Below are 23,069 nucleotides of genomic sequence, written 5' to 3'. Positions count from 1 at the left end.
GCCAGCTGAGAGCCCCAGGAATGGCTGTGGCAAAGGGAGAGGAATCACAGCCAGGAAGAAAGTGTTGGCATCTGCTGCACAAATTCTGAGTGGTTTCAGCCATTAGTGCAGAAGGACTAATTCTCTGGAGCTGTCACTCAGCCGACTGCATTCTCCTGTGTCTGCATGTAAGAGGAACATGTGTCATACAAAGACAGGATGGAAATGCAGCTATTCATTTTGATCCTTTTCTGTAACATCACTTCCTCTGGCTGCTTTGAGAGCGATCTGCGGCCTCTTTGCCAATGCACAGCAGCAAAGCTGGGGAAAGTAACTCCAGTTAAAATATGCACTTTGTCAAGTGGAGGCTTCCTCCCTCTGTGTGCGTGCGAGGACGTAGTTCCCCTCCCATTGTGTTCCTGGGGACACCGATTGTCCCCCTGAACAGTGCCTGGCCAGTCTCTGATTAGGCTCGGCCACCTTATCAGCTTGCCAAGCACGCACAAGTCAGATCTCATCACCAGCCTACGTCCTCTTCTTATCCCCGCTCCAGTATTTCCCTGATGGTTTTTCTTACGTGACTGCCCGCTGCACTTGAGGGCCACAGTTTTGGTGGGGACAGGAGCCCTGTGAGGAGAGAAAACAAAGCCAGAGCTCGGTGCAGCCTGGCCCAGGTCCTGGCCAGATAAGGCTCCGTGAGCCGTGCAGGGACCGACTCACCCACGATCTGCCCCAATCTGCTCCCCTGGCTGCTGCTCGCCGGGGCTGCTCATGGCTCCACGATAAAGATGTGGCAACAGCTGTTTCCACACACACACAGGAGCCAAGGGCCGTGATAAGAGACTGAAACTCTCTGCACCAAAAGGGAGGCGCAGGCAGAAAAGCTGGAGGGGGCACCACTTCACACGGCCAAACACACACAGTTAAATAACTCTTTTCAGCAGGTAGGAGGAAGGGATAGAAAAGTGACCTTTCCCATTAAGAATTACATATTTGTTTTGTTTCCCTACAAGCCGATTTTTCTGGCATCGTGACATGCAAAACATTTTGAACTTTCTAAGGAAACTGTTATTAAAGCACTGAACATTACTGCGAGGGTGCGTTCGAAAAACAGAACAATTAGGCATTTCAAAGTTTATCTAACTTAGTCACTGGTACCCTTCAAAATTGTCACCATGAAACACAAACAATTGGGGGGGGGGGAGTTAAATTATTCCTATGCCTATAGGAAGAACAAACCCCTTGCAAATGTATCTTTGTCTATAAGCCACCCACTACATTACTGCAGTCTACTAGTGCACATACTGGAAAAGGAAGGTTTTCTGAGACAAAGGTGGGGGGGTTTTAGGACACAAAAGCCCTTAGGGAAACACTGAGAGCAGCTCTGTGGAGCTGAGGGTCCAGCAGCCCCAGGTTTGGACACAAGGCTGGCAAAGTGAAAGCAGAACCTGAGTCTCCTGGGAAGTTATGTGATGTTATCTTCTTTACTCTCTGTATAATTCACCATTCCAGCTCAGCTTCTACCAAGCTCCCCAGAAAAATTTTGCAGAGCCACTGCCAGTGTTTAAGGCACTCCAAAAATTCAGGCAGACAGAAGAGGAAATTCCACACAACGTGCAGAAAGTCTGAATGAGGGGGTTCTGCTAGATAACAGGAAAGGTGGGGCTGAGCTTGGGTTAGCACTTCCTTAACCAATTGCATGAACTTCTCAAAGAGGAGGTTTAAGGTATTCAGAGGAGGTTTGCTTGTGATGTCTGCCTGAACAGAAAAATAATTGTTTAAAAAGCACAGAATTCGAAAAGAAATGTAATTCACTAAAGGAGAAAACTATCTACTTCTGAGCTGCTCTATGAGACCAGTAATGGGGAATTCATTAGCTTGTTCCTGCTGGGAGAGTTTTGAAGGGCAGGATCCTGCCTAACGAAGTCTAAGTAAATCCAACCTGTCTTATTTGAAGCCAAATCACCTTTCCCCCTCTTAAAATACAGAAGACCTCTTTGAGTTTTATTCAAAGTGCTGAAGAGCACAGAGAACCTTGGTGCAGACCCTACTATTCCTGGAACGTGAAGCATCTCTGACCAGAAACGTTAGGGAGGCCTAGAAATAAATGCCATGACTTCATTACATCACAGCTGAGCATCTCAAAACAATAACCTTGAGAGGAACTGTAGGTGAAGAAAGGACAGAGGACATGATGGCATTTTGCTCAGAGAAGCAGGAGAGGACAGAACAGACGAGACAGCCAGTGGCTGAGACCTGGTGTTCAGCCAGGTCTGCAAGTGGGGCTATTTTAGCTCGGGAAAGAGAGAGGTGCAGGGACAACAGCTTGGTGTGAACAGCACTGCTCAGAGCTGCCAAGCCTCTTGCACAGCACTGCTTCTAGGAACTGAGGCAAGAAGTTACAATGGGGGCAGGTAACAGTAAAAGAAGCTGGGACCTGGCTGTTGATTTAGGGGTGAATGTCATTGAACACAGCTGGAGGCTCCATGGCTGTTGCAAAGAAGAGGAGATTTGATTCTGGAAGAGGGGGTCATTGCTGGAAGTGGGTACAGAAATCCAGAAAAAGGATCCCATCTTCCAACAGGTTTAAACAAACACATAAAGCAAAAAAAAAAAAAAAAACCAGCACCCTCAGGAAACCCAGTAAGACTTCATACCATGTATGGAACCACAGAGGGCTTTAGAGCCTAACACCCAAACTGGGAACCCAAATAACTGGGATTTCCAAAGAATCCCATTGCTTTCATTCCCTTTCAATGCTTAAAGTCTTTTCCATACAGGAAAAGGATCTATTTATGTTTCATTAGTGCCAGTTTTGTGTATACCAATAAACTGTGTGTATATAGGAGAGAGGGGAGTGTGCTATGCAGCTGTGAGCTTTCTGGCTAATTGCTTGTTTTCTCTTTCTGAGCAAAATAAATACAACAACAAAATTCAACAGGGCATACCAGCACATCTATTAAGGCTGTGCATTTTCCATCAGATTCCACTGGTGTTTGTCTTAGGCTGAGGAGCCCAGTCTATGGTATCCTTCATAAACAGGAGCTGCACAAACACATTTCCTAAACCAAATAAAATAATACCCTGACTTGACACAGAGCAATGTAAGGCAGTGATGCCAAAATGCCAGCTACACTGATGTTAAAGTATTTAAGAAAGAATTCCCTCTGCAGCATCAGCAGCATCAAAACATTTTGTCTTAAGTCTGGGAGCCTGTTCTTTACATATGCACTCCATCCCCCAAATTGAAAGGTTTTATAGGACACCACAGACTGAGGTAGGTTACTCACTTTTCTGGAAAAAAAAAAAAAAAAAAAAAAAGAAAAGGTTTTTCAGCATCAGTTTTGGTAATGAGAAATGTTCCGTGTTCTGAGAATGCTTTTGGAGTTTGAAACTTCTAAAACGCATTAAAACTGATTTTAAAACAGAAAAATTGCAACACTTAATACCCTGAAGCTTAACAACACCCTGGGCAGCAGCTGAATTATAAAGTTTTACAAGATGAAACAAAAGAAAGTTTTCATAAATGATTTGCAAACACCAGCCTTCTAAATCATGGTCTGTAGCATGGTGTACTTCCACTAAGTAATAACAGATATTTCAGGTCCCAGGCTGCCAACTGGCAAAACCTACTGGTGTTCATATACTTTGGAAACAGGTCCCAGACTAGACCTTAAAGCAGACTGACGTGGGGATGACTGCCCAATGATACAAAGATTTAAAAAGAATTTTTAAAATTCTTACAGGTTTTGCTCCTAAGTCGCCTTCCAGAGGTGGACTCTGAAGCCAGATGTGTTCTACTTTGAAGCAAGATGAACTACTCACACACATACATTTCCCCACACATAAGGGTTTGGGGAATAAAGTCATATTCAAAGGTGAAAATCAAATATCTTTAATAACCTGTCCAAACACCAGTCATTTTTCTTTGCAGGAAAGAACATTGCCCCGAAGTGTTTAAAGTAAGTTATAAATCAGAAAACAGAAATGGAAATATTTTCCATATGCTTAATTTTACACTGTAATTATTCATTAACAAAGTCTACCGCTACATGTTGTTACACTTATGGGAGTTCAAACACTATTCTTACTATTTTAAATACGTTATTCAGTTTGCTGCTAACTGCAAACATTTATTAGCTCCATATTTCACTGGCAGCAGTTATTGCTGGGAGCTATTCCCTCCCAACCTCTGCAGATCACAGGGAAGCACCTGTGTGGATGCAAAGCTTAGCCAAGCCCTAACTCTCCTAAACTGCCTGAAAACTTTCACTCCCTTTAAAAGAGCAGGTTGCAAATAAAACTTGCTATCACCACTATGTTTTTTGATGCATGCTGGCATTTGACACGGCCTCAGGGAAGGCAGCGTGGCAGTGACACACAGGTGGCACCAAGCTGCAGCTGGTTTAGCCAGAGGGAGCCCCACTCTCTGCTCTGAGCACCACGCACCCGACACCCCTGAGCAGCGAGCACGTGGAGTCTTGGGTTTTATCATTTGGGAGCAAAGGCCCCAGGGTTTTCTCTTCCTTCTTGCTACTCCTTTCCCTGAGAAGCTGTGGGTTCCCACATAGCAGTTATTTCTTCAATGCTTTCCAGAGCAGTCCTTTTGTTTTTCTTGTAAATGAGTTTGTTGATGCAAACCAAGATTTGAATCCCGCTGCTGTCAGATGGGGTGGGCAGCATGTTCTGTCTCAATTCCCTTGTGACTTCAGTAGGGAGCCACAGTATAGCAAGAGCTCTTGTTTTCCACTGTATTTTATTGCACTTGTACTTTGGAAAATCTCAGATCTTAATCTGCTTGGGTAAATTGTTTGGAGGAAACCAGCAGCCCTACAACCGACACACACTTTCCCCTCGTGGCAGCTATGGCGAAATGCTCTCCCGGCTGCAGAATCATTTGCAGTTTCAGATTCTTAGTTGCAAGAACTTGAAGCTGCATGAGAGGATGACTTTCTCAAATGGTTATAATCAAGAAGTGAGGTGAAATAACATGAATTAACTTCGTGGGCTACAAATGGCTGCTCAGAGTGGGGAGCTGAGATTTGTGAGTGAGTGATCAACAATCCCCAGGGGCCTTCTGCTGCTTCTTGCTCAGAAGGGACCACAGGCAAGGGGTTTCTGCTCACTCTGCACTCTGCCCACCTGGGCCCAGGGATTACTAAAGCTTTCTGCTGCTCAGGGAAGAGGCTGCATCATCTTCCCTTGCCAGTGCTGAGCAGCACTAAAGGATTCTGCATCAGGAGTGCTGCTATCATCAGAGGTAAACACTGAATATTTTTAAAGTTCATAAGGAGGGCAGGAAACACTAATGGTCACTTCTGTAAAATTACTGAGCTGTCCACATAGCCTCTAGCAGCCAGCTTTGTGAGGAAAGATTAAGTGCCTACATAAGGCTTTCCATACCTACATGCTTTTAACTGTTGCTGAATTCAATATATGTGAGCTTACTGTAAGCTCATAAACTTTGCTATCACCCTTAAGGTATGTGTCTATTCACATGTCAGCACAGAGCTGCCCAAAAATTGAGAAAGCAAATCAGGATTTTCAAAAGCTTTCAGAAAATTTCATTAAGCCATTCCTATAAAAAAAAAAATTAAAATTTTGGTGGTCAAATACGGATACTTAAGAAAATGTGAGATATGGTTGGTTTCAGTGTCTCAGGAAGAACATGATAAGCAGTCATCTCAAAAAAAAAAGGTCACGAAGAAGCAGAAAAAATTCACCTGGTTTAACTTCAGAAGAAAGATCAACCTGGACATAGTCCTGGGGTTTTCAATCAGCCAAAGTCTACAGTGACTTCAAAGGGAAAGTTCCCAGGGTGTCAGCTACAGGAATGTTCCTTGATCTGCTCAGACATCAGAGTAGCATTACTCATGACTCCTCTATAAGATAATTAATGATGACATGCATTTTTTAAAGTTTCTTTACATGACACAGCTAATGGAAGAACCAGGCTGAAAAATTAGTCCTAACAATTAAATAGAGGATCATTCCTGAACAATTAGTGTAAGTTCCAAGTTCCTGTAGAATACTGATCCATGTATTACAAATTACTACAAAACAAATAAAATATGCTGATTTATATACAGAAAATAAAAACCACATGCTGCTCCACAGCAGAAGGGAACGTCATTGCATACTCTGTTTTCCATGTAACAGAGACACCTGCATTAATATTCCTTTATTAGATCCTTAAGTTCAGCTGCTTTACAGAACACAGGTCGGTTGCAGAAGAGATTTTGATAATGAAAGATTAAACAGTTGACTCAGATGCACCAAGTTAAGTGGTGGTAGAGACCATTCTCCTGTTCTCCAGCCTCATCCATCACAACTTAAAAGGCAGGGGAAAAAAATCTTCTATGCCACTGCTGGGATACACAACTGTGAATGGTGCTTGGTGGCCTGGTCTGCTCCAGTTTCAGTCTCCTGAGTCCTTTCCTCTTTCCAGGTGCAGGATTTACTCACAGTTAGAAAAATTGCTCACTTTCTAACTGATCCCAGACCCCTCTTAAACAGCTGGGAGTCTCTGATATGTCTCCTAGGTCTGGAAGTTTCTTGCTCCCAGGGGGTGGATGAAGGGGCCATACCCTGAGCCCTGTCCTCCTGCCCCTTCCCAGGCAGACAGGGAAGGGGGCTGAGCCCATGGCACTGCACAGCTGGGATGCAGCAGAGGGAAAGTAATTCCCACCACTCAAAAGGCCAGCTTCAGCATCCCCTAAGGGACCTGTATTTTACCCAAAAAGTACTATTATGTCTTCATGAACAGCATGCACAGTGAGAGAACAGGCAGAGGCAGATAGCCATGGAGAGGAACATTTACAAATGAGAGTATTCACCAGCACAGGTCACGTCCCATCACTTCTCACCACTTTATAGTGGTTGCTATGTGGGTTACCCTGGCCAGAAAAGGAGCTGCTTGTCAAATAACACTCCTTCACTGCTAAAAACAAGGTGGAGTCAGAGCACAAACTACACTTAGGTCTGTGCCAGTTGTTACAGACTGACATGAAAGCCTAAGCATCTGGTTATGTTTTAAATATCCAGATAGAAGTCTGGTCAACTGGACTGATTCTTCCTATAGGCAGGTTACTTTATGCAGATGAATTAGTGGATTCTTATTTTAGTCTAAAAATAGAAGTTCAGGACCCTGCAAGAATGGTAAAAACAGTAAACTGCAAGGGTGAGGAGAAAGTTTTAAAACCCTACAGAATTCACGGAGTTCAGTAAATTTCGTGATCTCTGTGCTTACCTCATTGATATAGAGTGATTATTAATATTCCTGCATAAACAGTAAGCTGAACCTTTGGCTTATTTCTCAAAAGTCAAAGCAATTTGGCGCCAAGGAATTGGCACCAAATATGCTTTCTTGTGCTTTTAGCTTAGAAGAAAAAAAAAAACACTCATGGCCAGTGGGTTCAATGGAAAATTATGGTGACTTTGACATGTTCCATTAAAAAAGAAATAATATCATAGAGCTTGAATTGAGTCTTTGCTTCCTGCCCAAATTTTGAGGCTTCCTTCTTTTGAAAGAAAACAAATACACACCTCATGTAGAAGATCAAGACAGTGGCACAAGACAGGAGCTGTTGGAAAGATCAACACTAAGCTGTGTCAAGCTAAAGAAAGCTTCTCTCTCAGACTGAAAAGAATGAATAAAAATTACAAGACCTGAGGAAGAGCAGGGGGAAGAGATTTCCCTTCCCTCAAATCAAACATGAACTATGGCATCAAATTAAGAATTAAGCACAATCAAAAATGGGGGGGGGGGACTTAGTGCCTCACACCAAAGAGTACTTTCTAGATGCTAAATCCAGAAATAAGTAGGTAGAAAATCAGGGACATGTCAGTTGGGGCTCCTTTTGTATTGTTATTACTGTCTGCAGCAAGAGTATCAAGCAGGATTTGTGGTGTGGGTGATGGCTTAAGAGGGAAGAGATTAATATTTTATACAGCAGAAGTATCATGAATCTGTTCCAAAGCATGGACAAAGCATGCAAACAAAAATGCAACTGTGGCCACTGTCAGAATCTACTTTAAAATCTATTTAAGAGCTGAATTTGTACCCACTGAATAGTGTCAGGGAATGCAGCGGCATTATTCTCAGACTAAGACAAAGAGTGCAAGATTCTAGTTGTAAAATTAATAGCTGTGTTTACAAGGTCTTTAAGATGCTGCCTATTTTTGCTCAGTGAATCATTGCCCTTCTTTACAAAGTATATTTCATTAATCTTAGCAATGCACTCAAATCTCAGTGGAGTTGCTCTGCTTACATACCAAATCTGATGTTCTAAGTCTAAACTATTTGTCACAGTATTCAACTTTAATAAAATCTGTATTTATTGGAAGATACCGTTTCCTCACATTATCTTAAATCAAAACAACTGATTCTTGTCAAGCTATTTCTCTCCCTCTTTCCCCTCCATAGAGGAAAACAGAAAGATTTATAAAAAGCAAAATTCACTCCTGTGCAAAATTTTGCAATCCTAAAACTTAGCTTTATCCTCCAGCTGAACCTCATCTACTAAGATCAAATGAAACTCCATCTGCAGTGAGATATTAGAGGAGTTAATACATCACTTGATTGTGGTATTTTAAACACAGTCATTGTGATTTGCAATCAGTCCAGATGAAAAGATAACATGAATAGTGCATATCTATGTTAGCAAAGCACCTGCAAATCTCATCACCTTTTTAATGAAACAAGCAAAATCTCCTTAAAAAACAGTCTTCCCACAATTATCTGCTGGAATTAGGCATCAGGCCCTCTAAGGACTTACACAAAATGTGGGGTTTTTTTATACAAGAAGGCAAGAGCCAGGAATGTGAAGAATTTCGCTGATGAGCAACTGCTTGAATTGCCTCTGTCAACAAATTGTTTACCTTATGGGACTATTCACATCTGAAACTTATTACCTGCTTCAGTGTTTATAAAATGGCACCTTCAGCTGGCACCTGCACTGGCAGGTTCACACAGGCAGCATTTCTGCATTCCCCCTTCAAGATGTGATGCTGCATCCCAAGATCTGAGAGATAACAGTGAGCACAGAGATGAACAAAGGGCAGAGGTCAAAGCTTTGCTGCCTGCTCTCCTTGGTATCTGGCCCTAGAAACATGCCAGACCCCTCACATTTACCTCTTCCCTGCACAGAATGCACATTTTAACAGAATTTAATATCCAGTAGTTAATTCCCTATTTAAATTTCTTCTCAGCTCATTGTATCTAAGAGCTGCTTTTTTTTTTTTTTTTCCAAATCCCTAAGTATTTTTTAAAATTTAGGCCAGGGACTCTGAACAAAAGCATGCTCTATCCTCACCTTGTAAAATATTTCTGGGCTTCTAAACAGGTTTCATGCCTTCACACAGCTGGTAAACGTTTGCTTAAAAATATATTCCAACAATCCCTTTGAAAAAGATTTGTAACATATAGACTTGAGCTTCATCTTGGAAGCATCATTCATATAGCACACCCGAAAGTTTTTAAAAGCTGCCTTCTACTTTCTTCACTCTTTGCAATTACCAGTTTGCTTATATCAACCACCACACAAAGGCCTTGGAGAGGTCACTCAATAAATAATAAATTTCCCTATCTGCTTTCCCAACTACGCTGACGAGTCAGTTTACTTCCTTCACTTGCCTCCATGAACAATCCCAGTGTCGTGGTATTATTCAAGCCATAATCTGCTATATAAATAAGGATAAACTATTAGCAACCTGAAATGCTGGCAAGGTTAATCATTAACTTGTTGTGCAGTCAGATTACAGCATTACTTTTAGGCAAACTCCATGCAGTGCAGGTTCCTACCTGTGCCACCTCCACAGCTCTTGGTGGCCTCTGGTATTTATGACACACAGAAAAGAGAGATGTGTTCCCCAGGAGAGCTGGAGGCAAGCAGCATCCCAAAAAAGGAAGAGAAAACAATATGCTGAATCCATCAAAGATGGTTACTTCATAGACTTTTCACAGCCAAATAAACATTCTGCAGCTGGAGGTCTGCATGAGCCAGAATAACAAATGTCCCGAGACCTGCTAGAGATTTTGGATCAGGCTGTCTGATGGAAGAGGTTGATCCTGTGCATGCATGCATGGACAGAGGCAAGTATTTAGTGTACAGGTCCTGAAGATTAATTACCTGAAAACACCTTCTTCTTTTTTGTTTTTGTTCCCATGATTGGGGATGGGGATGGGGGTTCATTTTTCAGTGTAGTGGCCAATGGCCCACTGGCAGGTATCACACTCCTCTGGGGGATTAGGAGTGAGCAGTGACCTTACAACAGCCTCAGGGATTTGATGGGTACATTTTACAGCGCCCATTTTAAGAGTCTTCACCTGGGACCTTGTCCCTCAGCCCTTGGTGCAACCCTCATTTCTTTGCCAATCTTCAGTTGTCTCAGGAATGGCTCCTTCAAACACTGCCATCAGCTGGCAAATTCCTACATTTCTCATTCCCTTTTCCTCCCCACCTCTGGCAGAAGCTGGCTGTACTCACAGCTGCCCGGGCAGGTGGATTTTGACACTTTTGAACAGTGATTTTCTTGGCAGTGACCTTCCCCAGCAATTCTTAAGAAACTAAACTGTTTCTGGAGAGGGGGCCCTGCTGTGAGTCAGTAGCAGCTGACAAGACGGAAAATCAGGGATAAGAATTTGACAGAGGAGCAGGGCTGCTCACAGGGTGCCACAGAGATCTGCAACAGGACTCAGACTATTCAGTGTATTTATAAATGGTCTGGAAAAGAGATAAATAACAAGATGGCATCTGCTGCCAAGATGAATTTCTTCAGGACAGTTGTAACAAAAACAGCCTGCAAAGAGTTGCAGGAGCATTTTGCAGTACTAAATCACTTAAAAAATTAGGAGGGAAAAAAAACTATATTCTTTGTCAGCACAGTACCCCTCATGAAGGAAACAACTCTTGCTATATCCACAAACAATGGGCTCCAAATTAAACATTGCAGCTCGGGAGACAAATTTCTGAGGTCACCATCAACAGGCCTGGTAATGAATACTTGTGGCAGTGGGGAAAAAACACAAACAAACATCAAGTGAAAATGGTGACAAGAAGAAAGTGGGAAGTGGTCAGCATCACTGTGCCACTGCCCACAGTGCACACCAGTGCCAGGTAGTTTTGGTCACCCAATTCAAAAAAGGACACAGATTTAGAAGATGCAGAGGGATAGAGATGACAGACTTGGACCTTTCAGCCTGGAGATACACTATTTATTAGAGGACACGATAAAAGGTTATAAAATCTGGATGGTCTAATATAAATCACAGAAGCAATGAAATCAACATATTAAAAAAAAAAAAAAAAGTTCAAACTAAACCAACACAGCAAAAACCCAGAAATACTTGATTGATTTGTGAATAATTCCCTTTCTTCCCCCTCCAAGACGCTTCCATGTCTTCACAATGACTGTTTTCTGAGGCTGCCAAAACATAAGTCAAACATTGACCAAGTCCCTCACAAAGGACACATGTGGGGAAGCTTGAATGCTTTTCTTACATGATGGAACTCATCACCACAAAAGCTGCTCAGGCCAAAACCAGAAATGTGATCCAAAAAAATGTATTAAATACATTAACAAAGGATAGATCACGCTGTTAAGTCCCACAGGGTCCCTTCTGCTCAGTAAGTCCCTCGAATGGGAGGTTGAAAAAATCAGCCTGAGGAGGGATTTTGATATCCACACCTTTCCACAGGCACCTGCTGCTATTCAGTGTCCATCAGTGACATGTGACAAGAAGGAGATTTACCTCAAATGCTTTTCTGTTCTATCACCAGCTCTCCAAGCCAGAGTGCTAAAGTTTTGTGGGTTTTTTTTCATTCCTGAACCATTCCTGTCTCTCACCCAGCAAAGAGTGAAAGGAGATGCACACTAAACACACAAGGCTTGCAGGACAGGTGCATGGTAACCCTGAGAGAACCTTACATAATATGTAAATCATCTGGATAGTTCTTCCCAAAACTCTGCTCCTGCTGAAATAAACAAAGCACAAACTTTCCCAGATGTGTGCTTCATGAGGAGGTCTCACTCAACGTATGATTTTTAATTTGGCATCCTCAGAAAACACAAAAGCGTGATTCAAAGATGGAATGTAGATGTGGTATTGCTACAGAGGGAGATAGAAAGGGTTTATTCATAGATTAGTCCAAACTCCTGTGTTTGTAAGCTTTTCCACAGCTTCCAAATGTTGCACTGGGCAACTATCCTTCCTCTCACAGTAAGATTAAGGATGAGTATCTAGATTTCCCTAATTTTCCATAACTGATAGCCAAGTAAAATCTCCTCTGCACAACTTGCATGGTGAGCAGTTGCATTGTTGTGCAACAAAAGAGGAAAAGTAGGTTGTTCCACTGATTGCTGCAGGAGAAAGGTTTGCTGTGCAAGCAGCAAGATCACCCCTACAAAAAACAACCCTATTGATTTCCAGAGTTCTTTTCACTAAAACTCCTCCTCCTTCATAGAGACCCAGAGCACTGGGAAAATAAAAAAAAAACCAAAAAACAAACACTTCTGTAACAACTAAAAACTGATGAAGATGGAAGAGAGAACATTGGCTGAAAGAGATTACCAATATAACCTTCATCCCTGGGAAGAAATAAAATCTAACCTAAGAGGGAAGAGGAGGATGAAATCAGCAGAAAGCTAAGGACAAGCATTAAACACCACCAGTATGAATGAATGTGTATCTACATATATCTATATCTTCCACAGAGATTCTGGCAGCCTTGGCTAAATGATGATTTAGTCTGGCATCCATTCTTTCCAACTCGTCAGCTTGTTAAAGGTGTCAGTTCCCCTGCACTGCCTACAGGAACGTTTTGATGGAAGTGTCACGGAGGACTCACTGGTGCTGTTTTCACTTGGCACCATTGACATCTTCCCTTTGTTTCTCAATCTCCTCTTCTTCCAGCTGCATTTCTCTCCTTTTTTAGCCCTTTTTTTTAGTTTTTTTTTTCCCAGAAGAGGAGATCTTCCATCGATGCCTTCTGCAGATGCTGCTAAGTGAACACCACTGTAATGCTACAGCATTTCTCCATTCTCCTGGCAGGTAGGCCCTTTCCTGGGACACACAAGATAAAATTGAGGGAGAACTCTGAGGCAGGCAGAGTCTAAAGCTTTCACTGTAAATAAAGACTTCCTATATAGCCATGAAGGTCTCTACTAACACATTCATGGAGAGGAAAAAAAAGAAGTTTCAGTAATTTTAGACAGGAGCCTTGTCACACAGACTAAACACTGACCAAAGAGCAACCAAGGATAATAGGAGTTTGTAAATACATGAAGCCTTACATGTGGCCAGGAAACTGACATTTAATCCAAACTAATTAAATGTGTTTTAAACAGTACATCAAAGACTTCTCAAATTCAAAGGTGGTGTCAGAAACAGAAGACAGGGAAAATAAACTAGACAGAGAAGTGGGAAGAACAAAATATGGGAATTTTGGTCTAGAAAAGTTTAGACTACTCCAACAGGGAGAGGAAATAAAATCATCCAAATTTATTCACAGGGAAATGATGCTAGGAAAAAGGGATGGGTCCAGGAGCACTGGGAACCAGTAAACAGCATCCAAAAAAGTCATCATTCTCCACACCCACACAAGGTAAAGATTGGCCCTTTGAGTAGTGAAGCAAAAGAGGTATTGTATGAAAAATACGGTAACTTCCAGAATTTGCAACGTAACCTCAGCCTACCAGGAAAAGCCAGGCTCACAGTGAAATCATGCATTCAATGGGACCCAAGAGAATACTCAACCAAGGCAAAAAATAGCTGCTCCAGCTTATTCACCGCCTCTCCGGCATCCTGGGGACAACGGGAGCTCCTCAGCGGGAGAAACTGCTCAGAAAACCCTGATGAAATACCCTGGGGGTCCTGCCCCTTCCCCAGGGCCTGTCCCCACCACAGGAGCTGTTCTGGCTGGTTTTGGGGTGGGGCAGGGTGAGGAGCAGGTCCAGCCTCGCTGCGTGGTCGGGGAACCCATCACCAGGAGGGAACTGCAATGCTGAATGCACAGAACCTGAGCTGGGCCATCCAAGCTGACAAAAAAGAACAAATCCTGCTGAATTTGGCAAGACCGTAACTGGTGAGGCACACAAAGTACCTGGAAAAATGAAAACTGTACCAAAGGGATTGCATGAGTAAAGGAGATGGGAGTAAAAAAAAAAAAACAAAACAAAACAAAACAAGATTGCTTGGGCTCATTAAAAAAATCTAGAGAGACAGACCCATAAATGGAGTAGTTTTTACACCAAAATGTTTCGTACCTTAAAAAGTACATGGCAGACCAGGGACAAGATGACGTAGCAGGTTTCCCAATGGCCTCCAGTAGTTTCCCTTTAGCTCCCTGCATGTGGTTTTACTGCTGGAACAGCTCTGCTGCAGTGAGAGCTGCCTGCTCCCTGAGCACAAACAAGCTGCATTTCCAACCAGCAAGCAGCGCCCATGAAGTCCATGGGACTACTCATGCATAGCAAACACATCCCTGGGTGCTGGGAATGATGGATATAGACATTTTTCAGCCTTGGCTGTACCACTAAAAACTTCTCTGTGAATAACTATTCTCATCCTGGAACACAGACAACCTTCACTATTTGCATTATTTGCTCCCAGGTCTGAATTGAGGCTCGAGTACCTGTGTGTGATTTTTCTCCTTTCAGCCTCCCCTACTTCCCTGAATAACTGCTTTTGACAGTTTTTAAACCATATCTAAAAGGACATTATATGAGCTAGAAGCAGCTGAGCCAGTTGAACAACCTCATCCATCTTCCTCCTCACCTGTGTTTTGTTCCATCCTTTCATTTTTAACAGGCAACTTGGTGCATTTTTTTTTAATTAAGTAAAATACCCATCATCTTTGCAATATTTTCTTTAGATTGTTTACTTTAATTTTGGTTTCCCTACTTAATCTTTCTCACAAAGCTGTACGCATTTTTAAATCTTCCAAGGAAAATAATTACAAAGATAATCCAGCTGAGTGTAATCAAACTGCAGGGTTCTTTATTTTCCTGGCCTTTTAATTTAATTTCACATCCTGTGGTCTTAAAGAAATATTAGGATTATGTCATCTTGTTATTGTTTAGATTACATGCCAGTAAAAATAGGGGGTAACCAATTCTTTTCTTCCCCACTGCCATACAAAAAACTCACACAGCACACAGAATATTTTCAAAATAAAGATGCAGGGGAAGATCTCAGATGAGCATGAGTTAGATCCCCAACTCCCAATTTTCTGTCCTGTGTTTATTTGGATGAATTTTTACATGAGAACAGCAACTGCTTTGATAAAGTAATCTGCTTTTAAAGTTTTTCAGTACAATAAAATGGATCCTGATGTGATATTGTAGCTTTCCCTGGATCAATACAAACCAGAAGTCATCCACAGAGTAACCCTGGCAGAAAACCAGTGTGGGAGAAGAATCAGTCAGCTGAACAACAAAACCACAACTGGTGTCTCTATCCCTGCAGGAGCACCCTGCCCCATCCTAGCAGTCAGTTTTGAGGTTTGTGGGGATCAGAATACATCTGCAATAAGTCTGACTACACATCTGGGGCTTCAGACCTTCCCTGCAAACATCAAAGTCCTCAGCACACAGGTCTTCATCCTCTGAGCTGGGAGGAGATCCCTGGCAGCTCTCAGCTAGCACAGCACTACCTGCAAAGGGAGTTCATTTTCCAAGAAGTCAGCCAGGATGCAATTGTGGGGTCTTTGTTGTGTATTTTTTTTTTCCAGGAGTAACATATTGTGCTGCCCACAGGTATAAAGGGAAAAGGAAGCACTATCAGCCACCAAGCAGGTGTAACATACCCACAGGGCCTAAAGCAGCAAAATCAGAGCTGCTGAATTCCTCTGAAGCTGTTTCTCCTTCAAAATGGGGCAGCACATGCCAACCAAACTCACTGGGGACAAAGGTATGGACAGGTAGGGCTCATCTTGGGGAAAAACTGTTTAAAACTTCCATTCTGGAGCTGTTTAGCACAAAGACACGTGGGTTGGTTTGGTCGACGTGCTGCTGCTCTGGCAACAGTCAGCACAGCATCACTAAAACCACCTCTTTTGGGTATTTTTGACTAAGTTCTCAGAGTATTCTTAACTAAGACAAAAAAAAAGTGTCATAAAGTTATGTCAATGTCTTGTATAAGTACTGAAAATTCTTTTCTGAGTGGATAATTTCAGCAACACTAAGTTAAAACCTTCTCAGAAAAAGAACATACTGATAACAGAGACAGGCAGTCTCTTAGATTTATTATTTTGCACTTGAGGAAAGCAATCCCATGAGATTAATGGAGCAGATGTAAGTAGTTCTACTCAAACCTCCACAGTTAACATTTGTACTAAAAGTTTTACTACATAATAGGTTCTCTGTGTTAATAACCTGGCTCGCTACTAAATATTTTTTAAATGCCTACAAACCCAACAAGACAGATAGCAATCAGCCCATAACAGTTCCACACAACAACACAGGAAGGAACATGGTCCTCTCTCCAGTGAAAAAGTTTGGATGGAAGAACTCTTGATTTCTCCAGCATTGCCACATCCCCAGCCCTGCTGCCCATGTCTGCAGACTGGAGAACCCCAGAGTGTCCACCAAGGGCATAGCTACAGCTCTACCTTGCTCTGCATCAGCCCTGCTATCAAAAAATATTAAAAAAACAGCATAGAAAATATATTTCAAGCCAGTTCTACACAGACATTTGCCCTAAGCCAGGTGTGGCTACAGAACTAATCACCTTCTTTAAAAAGAAATTTTGAAGTGATTCTTACACATTCTTTTTAGAAAGTCCTGAAAAATCCTCTTCTCTGAATTTCCTTGGTTAAAATATGAGATAGTCTTGACTCTTCTGGGTACTTTTTTGTCCCCAGAAAGAATTGGCTCCAGGAAACTATTTTTTTTTAAACTACTGCTTGAAAGCACCCAGTTGCATTTGAAGCAATGGCTGACTCCATTCTTGAAATACTTTTTTTGAAAGCTATTGCAGTGGTGAGCTTCTCTTGAACTCAAAAAAGAAAACTAAACTGAGACACCACATGGAAGCTTCCTCTGCTTACAGTCACAGAAGGCATTTTGGGTTTACTTCAAGGGATGGAGGACAGGACCTTAAATTCTGCATTCAGTGCAACCATATTCTCCATAGAGTTTTGGCCATCACTACAGCCACCTTCTTTCCTTCAAAATATGCTTTTCATTGTTCTCCTGCCCTTTTTCCAACTGCTCCACAGCCAAGTTCTTGGAAAGCAATCACGCTTCATGTTTAGGATTTATTGCTAGTCTTCTGCCAGTACGGACACACACAAATCTCTCCTGTGATCATCCTGCAAAAGCAAGCTAAAAATACAGCAATTTATGAACATTTTGCATGTTATATGGCATCAGTGTGCACACATCAAAACATTCTGAGTGTATAAAAGGTCAGCCCTTTTGTCTAGGCCAATAGAAGGCTCTGCTTGGGTGCCATAAATAAGCTTATTTTAGAATTCCAGCCTACCTAAAAAGGGAAAAAAGCATTTGCATTGTGTTTCAGTGGTTGAAGATGTTTTTTTACCACTGTTGTGTGGTAAACTTTGCACTTTAGAAACTCTAGGTTTGACAAAAAAAACACAGTTCATCTTCCAAAGCGGCTGCTTTAAAACTAATGACTAAATTAGACATCACAGTTATCATTAAAACTTGAAAGTGGTGAGAATTGTCTGTTTGTACAAATTTTTTAAGGATTTTGCAATTTTAGACTCAAGTTGTATTTCTGTTTGGAAATGTGTTTCGGGTTGTGTGAGGAAGCTCATACCTACAGAAGCATCAGGAAAGGCTGATTTTATGGCTAGGAAGAGCAGCTCATGAGGAAGACTATTCAGGTGATCACCATGCCTTGGTCATGCTTTTCAGACCATATTGTTTATTTTTATTACAAACACTGTCCTCTTTGAAAGGCTTGTCTTTTATCAGCTTATTGCTTTTGACAGGCAAGGGTAGATTCAAGACTCTGTGGATACTACTGAAATTCCAGATTAGGGTTGTTAAAATTCCTCTGAGACCTTGGGAGACTCTTTTTGGTATCTCCTGGCTGCTTGTTTCTGATGATGCCCTCTGAAACCACCCCAGATTTGGAAGGTGAGCTGGGACTCACTGGTTGCTGGCAGCGTGGTGGATCTCCAGCACTCGTGGCTGGGTGGTTCTGAGCCTCAACCACCACTGCTGGGACCCAGGAACACCAAGGCTGGTGGAAGGAAAGGTCAGAGAAATGCTTTAGACTGCCAGAAGGCAGGGTTAGATGGGATGTTGGGAAGGAATTGCCCCCTGGGAGGGTGGGCAGCCCTGAGAGAGGGTGCCCAAAGCAGCTGTGGTGCCCCTGGATCCCTGGAAGTGTCCAAGGCCAGGCTGGACAGGGCTTGGAGCAGCCTGGGATGGTGGAAAGTGTCCCTGCCATGGCAGGGGGTGGCACTGGATGATCCTTGAGGTCCCTTCCAACCCAACCATTCTATGATGCCACGAAGATCCAGATAAATGTTTTATCACCTCATAATCTGGGGTTCCTACTCAACCCAAAATGAGTGCATTTGTTATTGTTTTGATTTTCTTTTTATGAGTCTCATCTTTCTTCCCTTTTTAGCTGATTCTTCTCTCCAGGCAATACTAGATAGTTCCCAAATACCTATTTGGTTCCTATAATTAAAGCAGATGTATTTTCTGTTCAGTCTGAAAAGGGATTAGCGATTTGTGAAATGGGACTTTGCATTCAAGAAATGAGAAATTACAGTTGAGGAAAAAGCATAAATTTACTCCTAATAAATAATGAATGGACTTTCAAATGCAGTAAATCTCTATTCTTACGTGTTCAAACTGACAGACTTCTGAGTATAACAAGTAACTTGTGTGTAATTTTGTGTCAAAACCTTCATATTCTGCAAAAAAAAATAAAATTTCCTGAAATTTATTCTCTGCTCAAAATTATTCACTGAAATGCATTTTTGTATGTGAACCACATTTACTCTTTTTGTTGCTCTAATAAGATTACTCATGTATCACATGGCATCAGTTAATTCTGGGTGTGCTTCTCATTGTGATCATCAGGATTTAAGTGCAAGTATTTGTGTAGCAGTTATAAAGCTTGGCCCCTGGTATTTCAGCTAAAAAGCTCACTTTACATAAGGGGTGAAGGAACTTAGACAAGGGACTACAGGAGAAAAAAAAAAAAAAAAAAAAAGCTACCAAGGCCAGAGCAAAAGAGTTGCAAAATTTAAACCAATATTTGCTATAAAACGTTTGTGGTGGCCACTCAGCCCTACTTTTGACTCCCTCAAACGTCCTCACTGCTGATTTCACCCTGCAGCTCTACCTAAACCTCTCCTTGACATTCCCTTTGCTATTGAGAGTAGGTTTGTGTTCCCCGTGCAATTCTCACAAAACTTCAGCCTTTACTAACATTTGCAGAGTGGTTCCATCATTTTTCTTCTCCTAACATTAAAGGATTACATTGCAGGTACCAACCAGCATGTGATTGACCTAATACAGCTTTTAATTTTGACTTCACAAGTGGAAACACACAGGCACTTACTTGGCTTAGCCTACACGTTCATCCAGCTAAATCTATTGATGGAGTCTGCAGAACCTGGAACAAACTTGTTTTCATTTTTAGATACCATAATATTCAATATATTAATTCTTGGTCTTACATATGTTGTCTGCCTTCTTCATCTGCAATGAAAGCCACCCACATTACTCGCTGCAAATTTTAAAACAACTTTACTCACAGCAGCTTGCAACAATAACTAAAGTGTGGCAACCTATCTCATACAGCAATAGTACTCGTGGCTCTGTTGCCAGGTGCATCATTTGCCCTTATTCTTCCTTAAAAAAATTTCATATCCCTCCAAAAAAACCAAAAAACTTTAAAATAAATTAGCACCAGGCCTCTGAAATATGTTGATGTCTTGTTGGAGGTTCATACATGGTTTAAAGGACACTTGGAATGTAGTTTGGAGAAAATCTTGATAAATTTCTGCCATTTGGATTATAGCTAACCGCTTCTTTAATGCAACTCTAACACAATAAAGCAACATGACTTTAAGCATCTCCCTGAGAATGGTAGAAAAGGACCATAAAACTGAGCGGCACATTTAAAATTGCTTGCAAAATATCAGCTCTCTGTAAACAACACACAATAACTGTAATTAATACCAGTCCTTTAAAGTATTCCTAAAGTCTACTGAAATCTAAACCGGCATTGTGTGACTGTAGCAACAACTGCATCCTAAACAACATTAAAAATGACAACAGAATATAAAATCTCCATCAGAAGTCAAAAAGTTATAATTCACTGATCTGCTGAACTCCTTTGCCCTTATTATTTGTAGAGCTTTTTTGGGAGGATCTCAGGACTTTACTCTTTAGCTAAGCCTCAAAAGTTCAACAGCCTGTGAGTTATATAAACACTATTTTACAATTTGAGTTATTTTCCCAGCAAAAGGATCGCTTCAGGGGCAGACTATTTGAATAATCTCTGTTACAAAATGAACGCTGCTTTACCCGGAGTAAGGGTAAAGCTCAGAGGGGCCGAAGCTGAAGCCCACCCAAGCGCTGCCCAGCCGCGCTCACAGCAGCTCCGGCGGACAGCGGAGAACAGGCTGCAGGTTGGACCGCACCTAAGAACGCCTGGTCCAGCAAGTGCTTCCAGGGAAGAAACTCTGACCGAGGGCTTGGAAAAATGCCTTATTATCAGCAGCAAGCAAGTAAATAAACATAAAAATGGGTTGGAGCAGACAGAAGGCGATCGCGCCTTGGCAGCGATGCCGCAGCCGTAAGACGTGTTGCTTGTGCGAGGCGCTCCCGCTCCAGCCGGAGGGATGCTCCCGGGCGGACGGGGCTCCGCGGGGAGCCCCGAGCCCCGGCCCCGCCGTGCCCAGCGCCCCGCAGCCGCGGGAGGATTTCCGCCCGCGCGGGGAGAGGAAACCGCGTCCGCTCCCGAATAAAGCCCCGGGAGCCCGATCCACCGGTGGTTGTCGGTTCTGCGAGCCCTCGGGGTCGGGATGGGGATGCTGCCGGAGCCGCAGCCGAGCGTCTTCGCAGGGCGCCCCGCTCCGAGCAGCGGCGGCTCCGCGCCGGCGGCTCCGGCAGCGCCCGGAGCATCCCCGCTGCCCGAGCGCGGCGGCGGCCGCGGGGACAGGACAGCCCCGCTCGGAGACCCCCGTGCCACCCCCGGGCGGGGACTGAGCCCCCAGCCCCTCCGTCCGGCTCCGGCCGGGGACAAACACGCTCTCAACAATGGGCATGTTTGCAGCAACATGATCTCACCTAATAACGCCGAATAAGGCAATGACTGTACGGGGAAGCGATACGATCCTGCCGGTCTCACCACACGGCGCGGAAAGCTATTTGCAGATTTGCTAAGCCCTTTTGAATGAATGCATCTGCAGCTGACCTTTAACAATAGACGCTGAAATAGCACAATCTGTGGGACCAGATTTGAGGGGGGGGAGGCGGGAAGGGGGAAGGAAGAGATGGGTGAATATTGTAATCTCTGCAATCTCATTCACTTCCTTTCCCAAACCCCCGCGCACAGGGAAAAGCAGCGGTATTTTCCTTTTCACCGGGGCTCTGTCTCAAACGAGCCGTTCCCAACGCCGGCACAGCCACATGGCACCCCGACAGCCACGGCCGGCGGGACCGGCGCGCATCCCCACCGGTGCCCGCCCGCATCCCGCGGGCATCGCTCCGCGGAGGGGCGACTGCGACAAGGATGCTCCAGCCCCCTCTCCCCTCCCGCCGCTCTCTCACCTTCCCTGGCTTTCAGCAAAACGGTGTTGGCAACGATGTTTTCCAGCTCCATTGACGAGCTCGGGCAGCGCAGGCAGCGGCACTGCAGCAGGACGTCACTCCGAGGTGCGGAGTCTCCGGGCGACCACCCTCCTCCTGCCCCTAGCGCGCTGTCCCCCCGCGCATCATCCCCGCCCGCTCCCCCGCGCTCCCCGGGCGGAGGCGGCGCTCCCCGCACTGCCGGCTCCGCCGCGCCCCGCTACTCCATCCTCCGCCCCGCCGGCTCCCCCGGTGGTTCGAGGGCTCGGGCGCTCCTGCCTCCCTCCCCCGGGGGTGTGGCAGCGCGGAGCGGCCCCGCAGCCCTGCGCAGGCGCCGGTCCCGCCGGGCCGGGCACGCCGGGACGTGTAGTCCTGCGGCGGCCCCGCCGCACCTGGCTGGCTCCACCGGGTCCGCAGGGAGGGACGGGCACTGTCCGCCTCGGGGAGGGGGAGACCGCACGGACAGGGGCTGCCAGAGCGTCCCGGGAGCTGGGGATGGGTGTTCCCAGCCGGGGATGCGCGGGGCGATGCTCGGGGCTCCCGCGGTCCTGGCCCCGGCGCCGCGCTCCATCCCGCGGCTCCGCTTGTCCTGCCCGCGGTTCTCAGGGTTCCCCGGCCCGGCTCGTCCCCCCCCGGCCCCGCAGGTGCCCACACTCGTGGGAAGGGGTCGCCGACACACGGCAGATGTCTCCCCCACCCACCCCCCCGCCCTTCTCCTCGGGCCGGGGCTTCTCGCCTTTCTCGGGATCTCCAAAGCCCCTACAGAAGAACCCGAGGGAGCCCCATCTCTTCCGCCACACCATTGTTCCACCCTTGTAAGCAGCTGTGTGAAGCATCAGCCACTTGTGGAAAGTTTGTGAATTTTAAGTGCTAGATTACAACATAAACTCTCTCCTGTCTACATAGGACAGATGCTCATGTCAGCATGATTCTGATTTTCCTAGCAACGGGGTAGATCGATTCATCAGGTTAAGCGATGAAAGAGAAATAAAAACGACCCATTACTCCCACTGACACTCTTCCTCCATCTATATTTGCATTGATTAAATCCACATGAAACAAATCAAATTAACATGCACCTTCTTGTAAGTGGAGCATAGACACTACTCTTTTTTTATTGTACCAATTTATTTATTTCAACAGCCACACAGAAATGGCCTGCAATAGCAGAGCTTGCAGGCTGCCTAGAACACATTTTCTGAACATAGGAAATAGATGAGAAATGCATTTAATGAATAATACCTTGGGGGTAAAATTGCTACAATAAATGCCTTTTGTACCTGATTAAGTGTCAAAGGTTTGAC

General features: G+C 44.1%; 1 protein-coding gene across 1 annotated transcript in view; it reads right to left on the bottom strand.

Annotated features, from left to right (window-relative positions):
- Positions 1-21,977, bottom strand: part of GRK5 (G protein-coupled receptor kinase 5) — a 152,483-nt gene extending 130,506 nt beyond the window's left edge. Inside the window, exon 1 of the mRNA XM_012574666.5 lies at positions 21,748-21,977. Within this exon, the coding sequence (XP_012430120.1) occupies positions 21,748-21,799 (52 nt within the window). The 5' untranslated portion in view covers positions 21,800-21,977. The remainder of the gene's footprint in view (positions 1-21,747) is intronic.
- Between the last annotated feature and the right edge of the window lie 1,092 nt (positions 21,978-23,069).

Source organism: Taeniopygia guttata, chromosome 6, assembly GCF_048771995.1.
Source record: "Taeniopygia guttata chromosome 6, bTaeGut7.mat, whole genome shotgun sequence".
NCBI classification, from domain to species: Eukaryota; Metazoa; Chordata; class Aves; order Passeriformes; family Estrildidae; genus Taeniopygia; species Taeniopygia guttata.
This window is presented reverse-complemented; position numbering and strand designations above follow the sequence as displayed.